Source organism: Carlito syrichta, unplaced genomic scaffold, assembly GCF_000164805.1.
Source record: "Carlito syrichta isolate Samal-C Ts95f unplaced genomic scaffold, Tarsius_syrichta-2.0.1 Scaffold132761, whole genome shotgun sequence".
In the NCBI taxonomy this organism is placed as follows: Eukaryota; Metazoa; Chordata; class Mammalia; order Primates; family Tarsiidae; genus Carlito; species Carlito syrichta.
In genome coordinates, this window is record NW_007076857.1 from 22,398 (window position 1) to 41,522 (window position 19,125).

Here is a 19,125-nt window from a genome sequence, read left to right on the forward strand (position 1 = left end):
CTATGGACATGAATGACATCCAACACCATGATGTGTCCATGAAGGGCATCAGAGTCCTCTCACGAACGCCACCTCCTGATGCTACAGACTGAGCCAACTCAGGAGAGAAGACCGGGGGATGAGCTCTTCGCCCACACTGGTCTAGAGATGCCTCTTTGTAACTTGGTCGACCCAGGGGTGGCCCAAGTCATAGGATGACCTGGGACAAGCCATGAGCCACTCTAAGCCTTGTGCCCTAGGTAGAGGAAGAGATGAAACCGAGTCCTCCCACAAGACGGTGGCAGGAAGGCTCATGGCGCCACACAAGGCCGTGCCTCAACTGTGGGATCTCCAGGGAGGCTTCCAGCACAGCAGGAGCCACCGAGTCGGGAGCGCGCACGCACACACCACGGGCACAGATGAAGCTTGGTAGAATAAGAGGAGTTTCCACATAGCAAGGGAACGCGCTATTTTTAAAACAGGCCTTTCATTTGTATAAATGGCACCATTTCAAAGCAGAATGGAGATCTAAATCAAGCGTTCTCTGTGAAATGTAGCAAACGTGATTTCATTCTTGAGTTGCTCAGTTCTATAAAAATACACCTAGCCAGGCTTGGTGGCTCAGCCTGTAATCCCACGCTTTGGGAGGCTGCAGTGAGCGGATTGCCTGAGCCTGCGGGTTCGAGACCCGCCTGGGCAACTTGGTGAGACCTCATCTCTACAATAAATCAAAAATTAGCTGGGTGTGGTAGCGTGTGCCTGTAGTTCCAGCTACTTGGAAGGCTGAGGCGGAAGGATTGCCTGAGCCCAGCAGGTCGAGACTGTGGTGGTTGGGAGCAGCCACTGCACTCCAGTCTGGGTGACAGAGTGAGACTCCAACTCAAAAAAAAAAGGAAAAAAAAAAAAAATTATCTTAAATGCAGGTGTGGAATTGTATTAGAAAGAAGAATTCAGAGCACCACGAGGCCTGCCATCAGGGCGTGGCTACCTCTTGCATGCCCGGCTGGCTGTAGTCACATTGCTTGCAGTCATTTCTCACCCTCAGGCCGCCAGAGCTTCAAGACCTGTCCAGTGAGAAGCCCAGTGGTCTCTGGAACCAGAACTGGGGCAGTGTGCATGGAGTGCCATACGCTTTTGACCCAGCCCCGACGGTGAGAATCACCACCTCATCCAGGCCCCTGGACACCGGGGACCCGAGTCCAGCTCACACCTGAGCTGTCTTTTTGATTAAGAAAAACAAGACCTTGAAGAAGTAAAATGTTAAGAAACAACCCCTCCTGGGCCACCACTCTTGAACCCACTCCCTGGACACCGACTGTCTGCATCTCATGCGCCACGGCCCGGCCCTCAGGCAGCCACAGCCTACTGCCCACCATCACCAGATAGCCAGACAAGGAAGGAGGTGACCCTGAGTGACACATATTGTCACCACTGGGGAGTCCCTACACAGGACTGGGGGAGCTCTGCAGGCGGCGGTGGGCTCAGGCAAGCTTCCTGGAGGAGGTGGCATTCACACTGATACTTGAGGTGTCCGCAGAAGGGCTGGAGATGGCCAGGGAGGGATGGTGCGGGAAAGGGCACAGACATCCGTGCAGAAGCGTGGAGCCTCTCAAGGAAAGAGAGACGGTCCGCTTCGCTGTGGAGGGTGGGGCAAGGCTGAGAAGTTGACTGGGGGCCAGTCACAGGGTTTTCTGGGCCACAGTAAAGAGCTGAAGGTAAAGCCTCCTAGGGTGACTCGAAGGGCTCTCAGGGGAGAAATAAATTCTGAGGAGCATGGCTGGCAGGACTCTGGCTACAGAAGGCGAAGGAAGGCGTGGGGATGCAGGGAGGACGCGGCATGGCCGAGCATGGCTCGCGCGGCTAGGTCCTCCCGGCATCTGGAGGCTTCAACCCGCACGTCCTAAAACAGATACTCCAGAACCTCTCCTTGCCAAAGAACGCCTACCCCGCAGTGATCCAAAGGGAAAACAGAACTTCACCTTTCGTGACCACACGTTGGAGAACCTTCGATGCAGATCGCTGCCATTAAGGGGGAAACACTGTCGGGAGCATCCTGCCTTCTAAGAAGTCCCTGTCCTTGCACTCTAGGATATGGCCAGCACCCTGCCTGCTCTGCGTCCCAGTCTTTAAACACAACCTCTTCTCTACGGAGCTTTTCGTTCTGGAAAGAAGGGACCTGACGATTCCTGTACCACTCAGTCCTCACCTCTCAGCTCAGCAACTTGGTTTCCCCTTTCTTTCTGAATTACACCTCACTGGTTTAGGCAATTACAGATGCTTTAAAATAGAAAACACACGGGAGAGTGATTAAACTCTACCAAAGAAGCAAAGTCGACGACACTCGTCTGGCTGGGAGAGGAGGAAATGGAGAAAGAGACAAATGTACAGGAAGTCTGAGGTCTGGGCAGGGCATCTGTATTTCACTGTGTACAGTCTCCTTTTTTGTTATACTTGAACCCACTTTGTATTCACCCTTTCTTCTGCTGTGGACATTTTTAGGGGTGATTTTCCTAGTATGATGTTAATGCCCTTGGTCCTTCCCTCACTTCTCTGAGTCCCAGGTTAGATCCAGCAGCCACACTATGAGTAGCCAGAAATGCAGGCGAGGGAGGGTGGCCCACAGGGGTGGACAGTTGGACCAACATACTGGGATGCCCTCAGCAAAACACCAAGGGATTCCAGCAGGCTTGTTGGTATTTTATGTGACTTTGACCTTTTTGTGGCTTGATTCAGTACTAAGAACTTGTATCTTTTCTAATACAATCTAATGTGTCACTGTGTTTTTTTCCTTTTTCTTTGGATAAGTGCAATACAAATGAAATTAATTTAATAAATCCCTCTGAAATTCAAAGCACCATGATTAATCTTCAGTGTCAAAAATGGGAGAAAAGGCATTCTCAAAGATGCCATGACTCTGCACCAATAGAAACAGGTTCTCTTCCAGACAACACAGGGAGCCACACCTAAGTGCAAGCACTGAAAAATCATGCCAGTGACACAGAGTGGCTCCTGCATGGTGTAGGACACACATGGGATCACTATAACAAACACACACGACAAGCAGGTTGACGTGCAGATGGCACCTGTGAGACAATCTCCAGACAGGACCTGACAGAGATCCATGCTGACAAACAGCAGCATTTTCTTTTTTTAAATTTTTTTAATTTTTTGAGTCGGAGTCCCACTCTGTCGCCCAGGCTGGAGTGCAGTGGCACGCTCCCGGCCACCACAGCCTCGACCCGCTGGGCTCCGGTGATCCTTCCACCTCACCTTTCCAAGTAGCCGGAACTACAGGCACATGCCACCAAGCCCGGCTAATTTTTTTTGATTTATTGTAGAGGCGAGGTCTCATCAAGTTGCCCAGGTGGGTGTCAAACCCGCAGGCTCAGACAATCCACTCGCCTCATCCTCCCAAAGTGCTGGGATTACAGACTGAGCCACCGAGCCCGGCCTCAGCAGCAGTTTCATGGGCCCATTTTCAGAATCACCTTCACTCCAAGTAGCAAAGGTGTGCTGGCTTGTTGTTTTGGAAGACTGCGTGGACCTCTATGGTGACATCCAGCAGGGTGAGCATGCATCACCAGGAAGCTCAGAGCAGAGTGGTCGGGCTTCACTTCACTTTAGGAAGTGAAACTTCGCACACAACTACTCGTGAACGACACAAAATCTTAAATAATCACAAAAACAGCTCATTTAAAAAATACAGGCCATAAGTCTTCTCCAATAGTGGACCAGAGGCATGGAAAGAGGTGAAAGAGGTTGTGAGGGAACAGCTGCCCTGAGTCTCCCAGGCAGGGGCCCTGTGGGAACCCAGTGGCCTCTCTTCTTGCCAAGGTCAGGGCTTCAGCTATGGCAGTTCACTAGGAAAGCCCAAAGGAGACATGACGAGTGCCCTACTGGTCCAGCCACAGTCCTAAGCTTCTTACCTGTAAATGAAGTATCTTGGATTCATTATTTCGAAGCATTTCCTTTTGTCTCTCAATTTCAATTTCGAAGCTACATATCTGATTGTGCAAACTTTGTATGCTCTTATTTTTCTCTACACTTTCATTCTGCAGCAAGGAAACCTGAAAAAAGAAATTCTTTAATTAATGTAACAAAAAGCAGTTTTAATTTTTTTTTTTTTTTTTGAGTTGGAGTCTCACTCTGTCGCCTAGACTGGAGTGCAGTGGCCGCTCCCGGCCACCACAGCCTCGACCTGCTGGGCTCCGGCGATCCTTCCGCCTCAGCCTTCCGAGTAGCTGGAATTACAGGTGCGCGCTACCACGCCCGGCTAATTTTTTGATTTTATTGTAGAGATGAGGTCTCACCTGCCCAGGCGGGTCTCGAACCCGCGGGCTCAGGCAATCCACTCACCTCAGCCTCCCAGAGGCGTGGGATTACAGGCTGAGCCACCGAGCCCTGCTAGCAGTTTTAATATTAATCAACAATAATGACAATGATGGTAATTAAAATTTCACAATATAGGTCTTCTATTAGCTTACTGAAAGGAATTCCAGAAGAAAAAAAATTTCTTCATACAGACAACAGAAGTCTGGAAATTCAATAGGGAATCCTAAAAACTACATTTCTCAGACTCTTTCCCAGTAATTAAGGGAGGCCAAGTGCAGCAGCTGGCTGAATTTCAGAATCAATGGGACACTTTTAAAAGTTTCTGCTGAAAACTAATAAATCTTTTACCAGAGTAGGTTTCAAATTTCAAACACAGTAAGAAACATTCTTATATTTTACCCCACTGATAAAAACATTTGTGTGTATATTTGAAAAACAGTTTTCACTAAACAATACTTGCCCTACTCACTCACAATACATCCTGATATTTTCTTTTACTCTATTTCATTAAAAAACAAAACAAAACAAAACCTAGTCCCTCGAGGACATTATGTTAAGAGAAATAAACCAAGCACAGAAAGACAAACACAACTGATCTAATTTTGATGTGAAAGAGAGTGTAATGGTGGCACTAGAGCCTGGCAGCCGGGTGGGAGGATCTGGGAGGGGTGGGTTGGGGAATGTTGGTCAAGGACACAAAGTTTCAGTTAGAAGGAATAGGTTTTGCAATCAACTGCACAGCATGGTGACTACAATGAATAATTATGAAATGCATACTTCACAATTGCTAAGGGAGCTGATTTTAAATGAAGTGAGATAATGGATATATTACTTAGTTCAATTTAATCATTCCATGATGTATATACACATGTTGAAACATCACACTGTACTCCATAAATATATACAATTATTACCTGTCAGTTTTAAAAAATGCTAGTCACAACCTACTAAGCTATTTCACTTCCTGCAGTTTGAATGGGCCACACCCTACAGTTTGAAAAGCCCTCCCAACACCATGAGAATAGGCACGATGGTAACAAAAACTTCCCAGGTACTTCTGCTTGTTTGGGGGCTGCCTATGAACCCCTTTAACACAGAGAGATGGTGCTGAGGATGCCCTTCTACCAAAGCTGAGCAGAACCATTCACAGCCCACATCAGTCAGAGGCAGGGCCTGTTGAGTGAGCATTTCCAAGCCCACCTTTGACCTTTCCAAAATCTCTTTCTGAAAAATAATTAGCTCCCAAGGACCAAGTAGTATACAGTCTTAAAAGCCTCCCTGCCCCATGAAGAGTTTGAGAGTAACCCCTGCAAGGCTTCTTTCCTCACAAGGTTACTATAAAGGGCATTCTGGCCCTTGGAAAATGTTCCCGTCTACTCACAGATGTCTTTGTCTATCCATTAAGGGGCTGGTCTCCAGCCCAGGGTGAGGGCTTCCATTCTGATGGACAGAGTCAGAGAAGAGACCAAGCCTTGAGCCACATCCAAGAGGGCAAATCTTTCAAAGACCTCAGCGCAGACCACGGCAGTGCATCCTGCGCCTCAGGGCTTCCACCGAGAAACAGCTAGTGAAGCTTAAACACACATGGCATTCACAGAGCGCGGACTTGCTGCCCTGAGCGTGGGTAGGCTGCTTGGCCCTGTCCTGGGTTTCCAGTAGGCGAGCCTCCACTCTGAGTGCAGCAGCACGCTCACAGCCACCGCAGCTTCAGGCGATCCTTCTGCCTCAGCCTTCCAAGTAACTGGAACTACAGGTGTGTGCCACCACACCCAGCTAATTTTTCTTGATTTATTGTAGAGACAAAGTCTCGCCAAGTTGCTCTGGGCTCAAGCACTCCTCTCACCTCTGTCTCCCAAAGTGCTGGGATTACAGGCATGAGCCACTGTAACCCTGGTGACAGAGCTGTTCTTAACTGTCCCACTGGACAAGTACATCCTTAGACCCAGCAGGCTGTTAAATAATTAGCACAGGTGTATAACAACACTAATTCTTAAAAGGAAAGGCAGAGTCTTTTAAACGAGAGACACAGTATCTATGAGAGAAACAAGAAGTCTTGTGATCTACACCTATACATTTGAAAAGGCAGAAACAAAACACATTCTTCAAAAAGAGAGGAAAGAAGATTCACAGATAAACCAACACTGAACTCAGAGCAAATGCGACGTGCTCACGGGAAAACCACTAGAGACTCCTCTGACTTGAGTTCCACTTCACTGCTAAACGGAACTCCTCTCGTTCCACAGGTGCAGGTACATGATATACCAATCCTTTTATTGTTTCTCAATTTCAGCATAAACATTTATATGAAAACAAACTATTTTATGTCAGATTTAATGAAATCTTTTGATTTAAAATTTTAGAGTCAAGTACAATTACATTTAAAATTGCTTGGATTTAACACCAAAAACAAGACATTCAAATCTTTACAAAGCTCAAATGTCAACACCACTGGCTGTTCTAATTCATTTTAGTACTCTCTACTGCAAGTTCTCAATAGATGTTTGTTGAATATTCAGTAATTAGGTTTTTATTTTTGTAAATAAGCTACAATGGGAGATCCTGTAACAACTCCTTCTGTGTCAATTCTTAGAGGTTTTCACCTTTCCTTCATGGAAAGAAGGCCCCACTGAGAACAAACATCACAGAACAAACTTCACTGGGAAGAAGGATTATTATGGGAAGGAGCCTGTTGCTAGGTCTTCAGCCCTACAATGGAGTCCTCTTAAGACTAGCACTGGAAGAGACGGAGTCTGTTTGGGAAGTGGTCCTGTCTATGCAGATAGTGTATCAAATTATCACAAAGTGTCAACTGAGAAAACCAACTGTAAACACCAGTGATATGGAAATGTTTTCCTTCTTTGTCTCCTACAAAAGACACAGAACTGTAAAGCATGTAATACTGGTAACCATCCAGATCAGGGCTGGCAAACTTATTCTGTGAAAAACCAGACAGTAAGCATCTTGAGCTCTGCAGTGCACAGGGCCCTCGACTCAACTCTGCTGCTCAAGAGCAGAAGCAGCCACAGACAATTTGGAAATGGATGAGGGTGGCTGCATTCCAATAAAACTTTAATTACCAAAAAAAAACCATGGGGGAGGGGGAAGGGAAGCTGAAAGTTTGATCATCTCTGTACTGGACCAATGCTAAAATAACCATAAAGTGATTAAAGGAATAAAAAAAAGCACTACACATTTGCTTACAATTTAAAAACAAGGAACAAACATTTATAATAAGCTCAAGATCACATGAAGAGAATCTACTTTTTCTGACAATCTCTTGATGCCATTTTTTTTTTTTTTGGAGTCGGGGCTCACTCTGTTGCCCAAGCTGGAGAGCAGTGGCACACTCACAGCCACTGCGGCCTCAACCTACTGGGCTCAGACAATCTTCTCGCCTCCGTGCCTGGCTGATGCTGTTTATTTTAATAACTGTAACCCCTTAATAACTGTAAAAAGGCCTTCCCCGTTAAACAACCTGAAGAGATCATAAGAGCCCGGGCAGGGGCGTGGCCTACCTTTTTCTCCAGGGAGTTGCTCCACTCCTTCAGCAGGTTGACGTGCTGCACGGCAGAGCTGGCCTCGTGGGCCTTGATCTGCTGGTTTGTCCCCTGTGAGAGGAAGAAGTGACGCATTAAGCCAACCTGGCTCTACCTCCAAGGACAACAGGCTAAACTGTGGCTATGAGAGCAGCACTAAGCAGGGAGGGGGGAATCTTTGAGCCTCGGAAGCTTGTGCTTGGGCCTCCTGGCTACTGAGCACAGAGAGGAGGCCAAGGGAGGGCAGGGCGACGCCACCACGCCACAGCAAGGCTCGCAAGCCATGCTCCTCTCTAGAGCTTCTCATCTCAAGCATCTTCTTGTCAAGGTTCCATGCTTAATATCAGCAAATGAAACTTTAAACTCATTCTTGTTCTGCTAAAACTGTTTTCTCATTACAGATACTGCATGAATGGAACATGTTTAGAAACCTGCAACTGCAGCTGGATACTGCCACAACAGTTAGTGAACATATGCGCAAACTAGGATTCTAAATAAATATTAAAGTAGTAACGTATTAGTTCAACTACACTGTATCTGAAAAGTACTGCTCCTCACCATTCTAGGATACTTAGAAAGTTACATACAAAACATAAACAATATACAGAGTACATAAGATGTAGACCATTTTAGGTCAGGAATAAGCACATGAAATTGTACTTCATATGTTTAAGGAAATAATTGGTATGAAAATATAATTTTCTTTGCTATTGGAAAACTGAGAAGTAACAGACAGCATTTTAATGATCTCCAAAACATATACTCTGTACATAGAATATTCATATATATATGTTGATATAAGTATCACAATATATAAACATATATATACACATACACAGAGAGAATGAATGATACTACGTACAACATAACAGGGGGAGGCTCGGTCTCGTAGGAGACTAAAGCAAAGGAAAGGTACAGTCATTCTTACTCTTAGGCTGTTTGCATTCTCAGAAAATACTAAGCTGCCGATATCCTGTACTGATTTCATAATAATGTATGGGTCCTACATAAAATTAAATGCAAAATACCTTAATTGTAGTATATGCTGCCTTTTGCTAGTTTTAAAATTAAGATATACATTAAAATGAAAACTCAGTTCCAATTCACTAGCCATCTCAGATGTGTTTAAAAAATAAACAACAAAAACCTGGATGCGAGCTTCTCACGCCATGTGTGGCAGTGACGGAGCCGCGCTCCCTGCACTCTTCCTGGGAGGGGTGGTTTCTAGGAGCTGTGCTAGATTTGGATCTGTCACCAGCTGGGGTCATTGTCAGCACAGACATGTACACAAAATGCATCTGTGGACACACACGTGTGATCCTCACAGCTGTGTACTGACGCACACACTATTGAAACTATGTCTGGTTTGATATTTACTCATATCCAAGTAACAGCTAAGACTTCCATAACAATCTCTCTGGAAAGCTAAGCGAATGCCATTCCTGTTTGTCCCATCATTAGCTGGCTCTGGACATAGTGGCTCTCTTGCTGTCTTTATGCCCACCTTAGCACAGTGTCTGCCTGAGTCTCCAAATACCACCGCCTGGAAAGCGAGCACCCCACCTGCTGCACGTGGCTTTCATCACCCATGCAACAGGGTGTTTTGGTTTCATGACAAAGACTAAGAGTCCAGAACTTGCATGTTAAAATGTTAATATAATAACTTTCTCTCATGGCAGAATGTCAGTGACTGGGAAGGACAAATGTCGGATACTGACCTGAAAAACGCAGCCATAGCGCTTAAAACTACAGGTGCTGGGGGCATTGACACACTCTGACAAGTGTGCACTCAACTGCAACGGGAAAGAGACGTGAGTTGTGGCACAAACGTTTGCATGAAAATGTTCAAACATATTAGGGCACAGATAGCATCTGAGCGGTACTAGCAAGAATGGGGTCTTATCAGCTACAGGTGTGTATATATATCATCTGCTTCCTAGATTTATATGCAGCAAATATTCGGTATAGTAACATGTATACACATATATACGCCAATATACAGAAATACATTTACTATAACATTTCTTAAACTTGCAGTTTCTTTAGAACAAATTGTTCAAAAATGTGACATGCTGTCTGTAGTGCCATAATTTTTAAAAGAAAAGAGAAAAACATAAACTGAAATGCACACTTAAAGACTATAAACAAAAATTGCATGAAACACAAAAAATAGAAAGCATTCAGAATGCAACTGGGTCACACACCTAATATATGGTACACGAAATAAATATATTTTCAAAGCCAGCTTACACAATGTGCTGTTACTCATAACAACACACAAAAGAACGAGATGAGCTTCTCCTTCACCTGAAGAGACTTTTCCCTTCTGTATGGACCAGAAACTCTGTAGTTTTTAATACTTCACCTCCAACTGATGGCAGGAAAATTGGGAGGGACTGGGAGCAGATAACTCATTTTACAAGAAAAAAGCCCCTGGTTCAGCTCAAATGTTGGTGAGTCATCAAATAAAAATTACTCATGATGCTCTAACAAGAGAAAGGGAATTGAAAAGTCTCTATCTTAAAGACATAGTTTTATGGGTAAGGCTAATACAACTGAGGAGTAGTTTCATCTTCGATTGGAGAGATTCTCCCCAAGAAACTCTAGAGTTAGATCTTCCTCACAGAGAACAATCGGACCTTGTGCAGGACAGTGGGTATGTGAGGGCAGTGTGCAGTGGACCTGATGTGTCTTCCTGAGTGCCAGTGTGCATGTGCTCCAAGGATCATAGACCGTGTCCTCCTGGAGGGAGCAGTAAGGTCTACAACTTCACCTAAGTCTACCAGGACAAGGGCTGTCCTTTCTTTAAGATGGACATTTAGGCAGAAGGGGAAATGGGTCCTGGACTGCTCTCCTGCCTGTTGTGATGTCTAAGAAAGAGGGACTCATGTGGCTGCCGCCAAGGCCCACCTTCACGGAAGGTCTTTGAGGGGGCAAAGTCAAGATGACTAGAGATCTGGCAGCCCAATGTCCTTGCTGTCCCTCAGAACCCAGTCTGGGCTGCAACTGGGGAAGGCATGTGACAAGTGACTGGCGTAGAAGTCCAGCCTGAAGATGATACATATCATCACTAATGTGAAGTTGTAGAATGTGCTCTTCCAGTGTCCTAACTGCAGTACTAAAGCTTAGCAGCTAACACCGTGAAATGTTAAGACCAGGGACACACAGAGCTTGATGTATGTTATTTTCAGTGTAATACTATAAATTCAGTGTTGGACTTTCTCTTAAAACTGGTTTATGATCAGTATTCTCAGAGTCTTCCAGAATTCACATGAATGCTGGAAGGGAGGCAAGAATAATCTACAGCCCAGTAGCACCTTTCACCAGAAACCCAAGAGAAATGCAGGCTTAAAGATTTTTTTTTTCTTAAAATTACCTCAACAGCAGACTCCACATGTTAACTTCAACAGAGGAACTGTCCAGTTGTGGAGATGACTGACATGCTTTGTCCCCAGCCCTGTCCAGAAGCACATTCAGGACCCAGAGACCACTGTCACCAGGCAAGATCCTGCCTTCGCCCACTGGCAGCAAGGCCCTGGTAGGACGTGCCTCAGGTGACAATGGCTCTCTGGTCCTCCTGCATCCGAATTCCTGGCCCTAGGCCCACACAGGCTCACTTGCTCAGCTGGGGACATGTGAGGTTGATTCTCTCCCTTCCACAAAATCTAGTGGTAAAATTTCAGGGTGCCAAAAGATGCTGAGGTGAACAGGCTCCTTAGATGAGAGCACCAGGGATCAGGGGTACCACACCCCCCCTCAGCCCAGAGGAGTCCCAGATGGCTCCTGGAATAGCAACCAAAGGCTCCAGGTCAGGACTGGAGGCAACAACATTTAAGAATCCTTGGAATCTTTTCACCTGGATATGTCCTGATCAAATGAAGGTAATGCAAAATCTAACTGTTTCAGAGAAAGGGTGCAGAGGGTGGTGTGAGAGGCTCTGGGGGAGGCCTCATGGACGCCCTCCTGGTGGCCCTGAAATGTGGGAGCCACACCTGTGCCCACTTCCTACCCAGGGCCGCCTCCCACCCAGCGTGTGGGACAAAATGGCTCTGAAATGTCTTTAATTCACTTTCTTAAGAATATCTTACAGCAATTTCTATTCTATGGGCTTAAAAATAGCTTTTTAAAAAATGTAAGGCATCATCTTTGCTTGCATTACAGACAAAATATTCCCATTTTTCAATTCTTACTTTTTAATTTACTTAATTTTTTTTTTTTTTTTTGTAGTCAGGGTCTCATTGTTTTGCCCTTGCTGGTCTCAAACACCTGGCCTCAAGTGCCCCTCTCACCTTGGCCCATTTTTTTCATTTCTTGGCAATTTTTTTTGCTGTGAATTTACCATTTTGTAGCTTTTAGCTGCTTGCTTCTGACTTTCAAAAAAGAGTATGAGGTTTTGCACCACCTGTATTTGTTTTCCTGCCATACACATGAACACCATGAGATGGGAACGTGAGGGAATAGATCCAAGCATGCTAATCCCGAGGGCTCCACAGACTCCTGGCTGCACCCCTTACCTCACTCCTCAGAAGTGTCTGGACGCTGCACTTATGAGGGCAGGACACCACCACACAGGGACACTCGGTGTCTTGGTGTTTCTACAGAGAAACAAAATTGTTGTCAACTTTGAAATACACAACTGTTTTCCTCAGGTCCCCAACCCCACGTGGATCCCAGGAGGGGCTTTGCTCATCACTGTCATGTCCTAAGTTTCAACATTCAAATCACACGTGGATGAATCGTGACATTCAGAAAGTGTCTCAGAATATCTCAGGTAGCCCAGAAGATCCAGTCAGATCAGACTAGGCAGAGCAACTTATGGGAGAACAGTCTACGGGAGGTGGCATCGTAACAGGAGCATCCCTTCAGCAGTGTCCCCTCTGTGCCTGGTGCAGCTTCTGGTCCACACAGCTCCTGAAGTGTGACACTCAGATCAGCTTGGCTACTCACGTCATGGTCACAAGGCAGGTCACTGGTAGGGCTGGGGACACAGCCCAAGGTCTGCTCTGCCAGTCACAGAGAAGCAGGGTTTCCCTTGGCCTCTCAGTTTGGAGTCTGGAAATGATGCTTCTCAAATATGTGAAAACAGCATGATCTGCTGAGCATTTAAGTTACTGACCTAAAATCTTAGTCTAGACTATCTACAGCCCACGGAAAATGGGGATACATTTTGGGTTAGCCCTTTCCTGGTGGCACAGATTTCACTATTGTAGAGACTGATGATGGCAACTGCGAAACCCAGCACTATGGGCACCTGCTGGGTTCCTGTCTACCAGTGGAATGAGGACATGAACTCCTCACAAGGACATCAAACCCATAGGCCCTGGACAGCGCCACCAGACTAATGTAGGCAGACCCAGAGATGGCGCTGTGTGCTACTATAACTACTGCTGGCCCAGCAACAGCCTTGGCAGCGGCTTCCCCCATGGACTGGGACACCTCAATACTCCTCATCCAGCCCTCAGGTTCTCTCTGGGCCACCACAGCCATGTTGCTATTTAGTTGACTGACTGGAGGAGGCTCTTGGCGAGAGCCTCCACCTGACTAGGCAGGAGCAAGACCAAGGATGGCATGACCCGCTTGGGGAAGTGCATCCTTGAGACATGAGGTACTCCTCCCCTTCGCAGAGTGTTGCTTTCTCTGGTGTGTTTTTAAGGCCTCAGCTCTATGGGCACACTCTGGGTCTGCAGCACAGAAGCGACACCTGGAAGGTGTCTACTCTTGGGCTCAGTCTTCAGAGGCCCACAGCACACAAGGAGGGCAGATCCACTGCCATCCCAAGCTGAGCAGCAGGCATTGGACTGGGCCCGGCCTGACCACTAGCCTCCCTCATGGGATACAGCACACGGGGACATTAGGGCATTGGACACAGACCTTTGTCCTGCCTGGCTGGGCTCAGTTCAGAGTTCCCAGGTACCACAAAGTCAATGTTTTATCTTTTAAGGGGAAAACCTTGCACAAGTGGCCTCACTTCCCCGTCCTTGATCCCTCTTGTATAAATGGGGAGTAGCCGACTCTCACTGCTGGGGGTGCTGAGGGCTAACCGAGGCCACAGGCCTAGAGGGAGAGCTAAGCGCAGGCTTGGAAGCAGATGCCGTGCCCCCCCACTCCACCTCCATTCACCTGCCAGACGCCGGCCAGGGCTGGGGTCAGCAGGCAAAGTCAGCTGGGAGGCAGGCATCACTCTGCACCAGGGAGAGGGAAGCGCAGTGAGCTGTGGAGGAGCAGGCAGAGCGTTCCAGAAGGGAGTCTGAGGAGGAGGGGAGGGATGGGGCAGCACTGGGACTGGGCAGGGGTGTTGGGAGGTGAAGCTGGGGGCCCGCAGGGAAGACCCAGCAACGTCTGTGTAGGCGCAACTTCTAATAACCCTGTACCAGTGGACATGCCCGTTAGTGTGGACATGAGTGTGTCCACACCCTCGCCAGCTCCACCACCCTTCTGAGTCTCTGACAGTCTGATGTATGGAAAGTACAGGAGTGGAACTAGCAATTCTTTAGGAGTGTGCGGTCAAGCACTTCTGATATTTACTGATGTTTTATATTTCTTTTCCTGTGAACTGCCTTTTCACAGCTTTTGCCCACTACAGTGGGTTGAATAATGTTCCCCCAAGTTAACGCCTACCTGGAATCTCAGAACATGACCTTATTTGGAAATATAGGACTTTCTGACATCACACAACCTCCCAAGGTTGAAACAAGAAGAAACTGAGATCCTAAATAGACCAATAACAACCCAGGAAATTAACTCTGTCATAAAAAAAAACTACCTACAAAAGAAAAGCCCTGGGCCAGACGGATTTCCAGCAGATTCCACAAAACATAAAAGGAGAAGCTAATAATATCAATCCTATTGAAAGTATTCCAGGCAATTGAGAAAGATGAAATGCTCCCCAAATCATTTTATGAAGCTAACGTCACATTGATACCCAAACCGGATAAAGATCCAACAAAGAAAGAGAACTACAGGCCAATATCCCTGATGAATATAGATGCAAAAATTTTCAACAAGATTCTAGCAAACTGGGATTCAACAATACATCTCAAAAATCATCCACTATGATCAAGTAGGCTTCATCCCCGGCATGCAGGGCTGGTTCAACAACCACAAGACCATAAATGTAATTTAATACATCAACAGGCCGGGCTCGGTGGCTCATCCTGTAATCCCAGCACTTTGGGAGGCCGAGGTGAGTGGATTACCTGAGCCTGGGTTCGAGACCTGCCTGGGCAACTTGGCAAGACCTCATGTCCACTATAAATCAAAAATAGCCAGGCGTGGTAGCGCGCACCTGTAGTTCCAGCTACTTGGAAGCCTGAGGCGGAAGGATCGCTAGAGCCCAGCAGGTCAAGGCTGCGGTGGCTGGGAGCGGCCACTGCACTCCAGTCTGGGCAACAGAGTGAGACTCCAACTCAAAAAAAAAAAAAATAAACATCAACAGATGTAAAAACAAGAACCACATGATTATATCATTAGATGCGGAAAAAGTCTTTGATAATTCAGCATCCCTTCTTGATAAAAACCCGTAAACACCAAGGCATAGAGGGAACATACCTCAAAATAGTAAGCGCCATCTATGATAAACCCATAGCCAATGTTTTGCTAGATAGAAACTGGAAGCATTTTGCCTGAAAATCGGAACAAGACAAGGCTGCCCACTCTCACCTCTCCTGTTCAACATAGTGTTGGAAGTCCTATCTAGAACAAGCAGATGAGAGAAGGAAATCAGGGGTATCCAAATAGGAAAAGAAGAAGTCAGGTTATCCCTCTTTGCTGACAATATGATCCTATACCTCAGAAATCCAAGAGAATCTGTCAAAAACCTCCTTTCACTGATAAAAGACTTTGGAAAAGTCCCAAGGTACAAAATAAATGTTCAAAAGACAGTTGCATTCTTATACACCAACAACAAACAAGCAGAGAACCAAATAAAAAGCACAATCTCATTTACAACAGCCATACACACAAAAAAATGCAATACCTTGGCACCTTCCTAACCAGAGAAGTGAAAGATCTTTACAACAAAAACTACAAAACACTGCTCAAAGAAGTCAAAGATGTCACAAATGGAAAAATAGTCCAAGTTCATGGATTGGAAGAACCAACATTGTTAAGGTGTGGATCCTACCAAAGACAATCTACAGATTCAATGCTATACCCATCAAATTACCAACATCATTCTCAGACCTGGAAACAAAACAGAAATTTACATGGAAACATAAACAATCACAAATAGCCAAAACAATCCTTAGCAAAATAAACAAAGCGGGAAGCATCACATTTTCAGACTTTAAACTTTATGATAAGGCTACAATAATCAAAACAGCCTGGTGTTGGTACAAGAACAGGCATACAAGGCCAACAGAACAGGATGGAGATTCCGGAAGCAAAACCTCAGTTTCTTAACCAACTCATCTTCGACAAAGCCTCCAAAAACAACCACTGGGAAGAGGAGAACCTAATTCAATAAATGGTGCTGGGAAAACTAGCTGACCATGTGCAGAAGAATGAAATAGGACCCCCACCGATCACCATACACAAAAATCAACTCTAAATGAATCAAAGACCTAAACATAAAACCTCAAACATTAAGAATCTTAGAAAATGCAGGAGACATCCTTACGGAAATTGGAATAAGCAACCAATTCCTGATCAAAACCCCAAAAGTTCATGCCATACCTAAGAGGTAAGATTGACAAGTAGGACCTCATCAAACTGAAAAGCTTCTGCAAAGCAAAAGAAACCATGAAGAGAGCAGGGAGATGCCCACAGAATGGGAAAAAAGATTTGCCAACTGCATATCTGACAAAGGCCTAACATCCAGGATCTACAAGGAACTCAAATGGGCCAAAAGGAAAAAAACAAACAGTCCCATTTAAAAGTGGGCAAAAGACATGCAAACTAGTTCAACCTCTATGGAAAACATTGTAGCGATTCCTAAAAGAACAAGAAATTGACCTTCCATATGACCCAGCAATCCCCCTTCTGGGAATATACCCAGAGGAACTTAAATCACTCTACAAAAAAAGATACCTGCACATGCATGTTTATTGCAGCACTATTCACAACAGCAAAAACATGGAACCAACTGTGCTGCCCACTGAAACTGGACTGGATAGAAAATGTGTGGTACATATACACAATGAAATATTATGCAGCCCTAAAGAAGAACAAAATTATGGACTTCACAGCAACTTGGATGGATTTAGAGTCTATCATACTCAGTGATCTATCAGAGAAACAAAGGACTGAGTACCACATGGTCTCACTCATGAGTGGACCCTGAACACTTACCAAATACAATAAGAAAAGGATTGGCAGTAGCGGGATACTGCTGGGAAGGGGAAAGGGATAGCAGGTGAAGTGGGGACCAAAGGGAGGCCTAAACTTTACCTGTATGATGACCATTTGTATACCTAATCCTGAATCGTACCCCACATCTTTAAAATAAAAAAAAAATTTTAATTAAAAAAATTAAAGAATATGACATTATTTGCAGACAAGATCTTTGCAGATACACTTAGTTAAGATGAAGACACACTGGATTAGGGTGGGCCTGCAATCTAATGACTGGTGCCCTTAGAAAAGGCAAGGACATGCATCAGAAAGGCAGCCACGTGAACAAGGAGGGAAAGACTGGAGCAATGCAGCCACAGGCCAAGGAACACCAAGGATTGCTGGTGGCTGCCAGAAGCTGGAAAGGGCAAGGAAGGATTCTTTCTGAGAGGTATCAGAGAGGGCAGGGCCCTCTTGGCTGGGGATCTCGAGACTCAAAACTGTGAGAGAATACATTTCAGCTGTCTTCATTCACCAACTTTGTGGACTTTGTTACAGCAGCCAAAGGAAAACCACACACTCGTTAAAACAATCTGTTAATCTTCTGTTGATTTGTAAGAACTCTCTGCATATTAATGAAATCAGTCCTGCTGTTAAATTAGATGTAATTCTGATGCACATGCCAAGCATGTCCGTGCACAAATGAGCTGTAAATAGTTACACAGTCACCCCCAGGAAGCCACCACCCAGGCCCAGGAACATAGTTGCTCATTTTCACCTGCCCACCGTGCCTCTCTTGCTTCATCCTCATTTTCCCCCAAGGAGCAACCACAAAAATCAACATCCTAAATTGTGTATTTCTAATGCTCAAAATGTTTCATTGCACATATGTGTGCAAACAAGATATTGTTTCACTGTGACTAGTTTTGGATTTTATTAACAAGAAATTCTACCAAAGGAGTCTCTGCAGCTTGGCTCAGTGTCACGCTCCTTAATGACTCTGTGAGCTGCCAGCAGCTGCAGGTCCTCAACCCTGACCACTGCACGGCACACCCCACTGCTGTGTAACATCTCGCATGTGTCCACTGGGCTCCCACACTAATCTGTAAACGCTTCTGTCGATACAGGCTTAGTTTGACTCCAGATTTCTGCTGCTCTGTTATGCTTGCGCACAGTTTCTGGTGTGTAAGTGCAACCGTTTCTCCGGGATATCTAAGATAGGAACTGCGGGTTCACTGAAAACCTACATATCTACCTAGAGGCATACTGCCAACCACTTTCCAAAGGGACTACACCCATATATACCACACACATCTTCTACAGAGTAAGATCTTTATAATCCTAATTCTCACAAGTTAACAGAATTGTTTAAAGAAACTAATATTTGTCCATTTCTAGACTAAATGTAAAAGACAGTTTTTCTAATACTTTAAATTATGCTGACCTACAGGTTTAAAAAAATAGTGGCAGGGTGTGGTGGCTTAAACCTGTAATCCCAGCACTTTGGGAGGCCGAGGCAAGAAGATTGCCTGAGTCCGTGGGTTCAAAACCAGCCTGGGCAACAGGGTAAGGCCTCATCTCTACTATAAATAAGAAAATTAGCAGGGCGTCGTGGTGCATCCCTGTAGTTCTGGTTACTTGGAAGACTGAGGCGGAAGGATCACCAGAGCCCAGCAGGTTGACGCTGGGGTGGCCATGAGCGTGCCACTGCACTCCAGTCTGGGCGATGGAGTGAGACTCCAATTCAAACAATAATAATAATAATAATGCAACTTAAAATCGGTTAATACAATGTGTATACCACAGAGTAAACAAAGAGAATAAATTGTCAGATGAACTGCAATGGCCCAGAGTTCCAATACTTTACCAAGGCACATTTCATTGATATTTGATGTCTGTGACCCACCACAAGACAGAGGGCACATAGCAAAGCCAGACTTGGGCGTCAGGCCTCCCCATGTTAGATGGCTGATTGTCTTAAAAATAAACTTAAGATCTGAGGTGAGGA

The 19,125-nt window shown here is 45.5% G+C and overlaps 1 protein-coding gene across 3 annotated transcripts in view; it reads right to left on the reverse strand.

Annotated features, from left to right (window-relative positions):
- Positions 1 to 19,125, reverse strand: part of TRAF3 (TNF receptor associated factor 3) — a 72,296-nt gene that overhangs the window by 4,039 nt on the left and 49,132 nt on the right. Inside the window, exons 6-9 of one of the 3 annotated variants that reach the window (XM_008049357.1) lie at positions 12,362 to 12,442; positions 9,566 to 9,640; positions 7,827 to 7,919; positions 3,906 to 4,046 (exon numbers count right to left, since the gene is read on the reverse strand). In XM_008049357.1, coding sequence (XP_008047548.1) covers positions 3,906 to 4,046; positions 7,827 to 7,919; positions 9,566 to 9,640; positions 12,362 to 12,442 — 390 coding nt within the window. The remainder of the gene's footprint in view (positions 1 to 3,905; positions 4,047 to 7,826; positions 7,920 to 9,565; positions 9,641 to 12,361; positions 12,443 to 19,125) is intronic. The other 2 variants (XM_008049358.1, XM_008049359.1) reach the window with 2 other exon arrangements.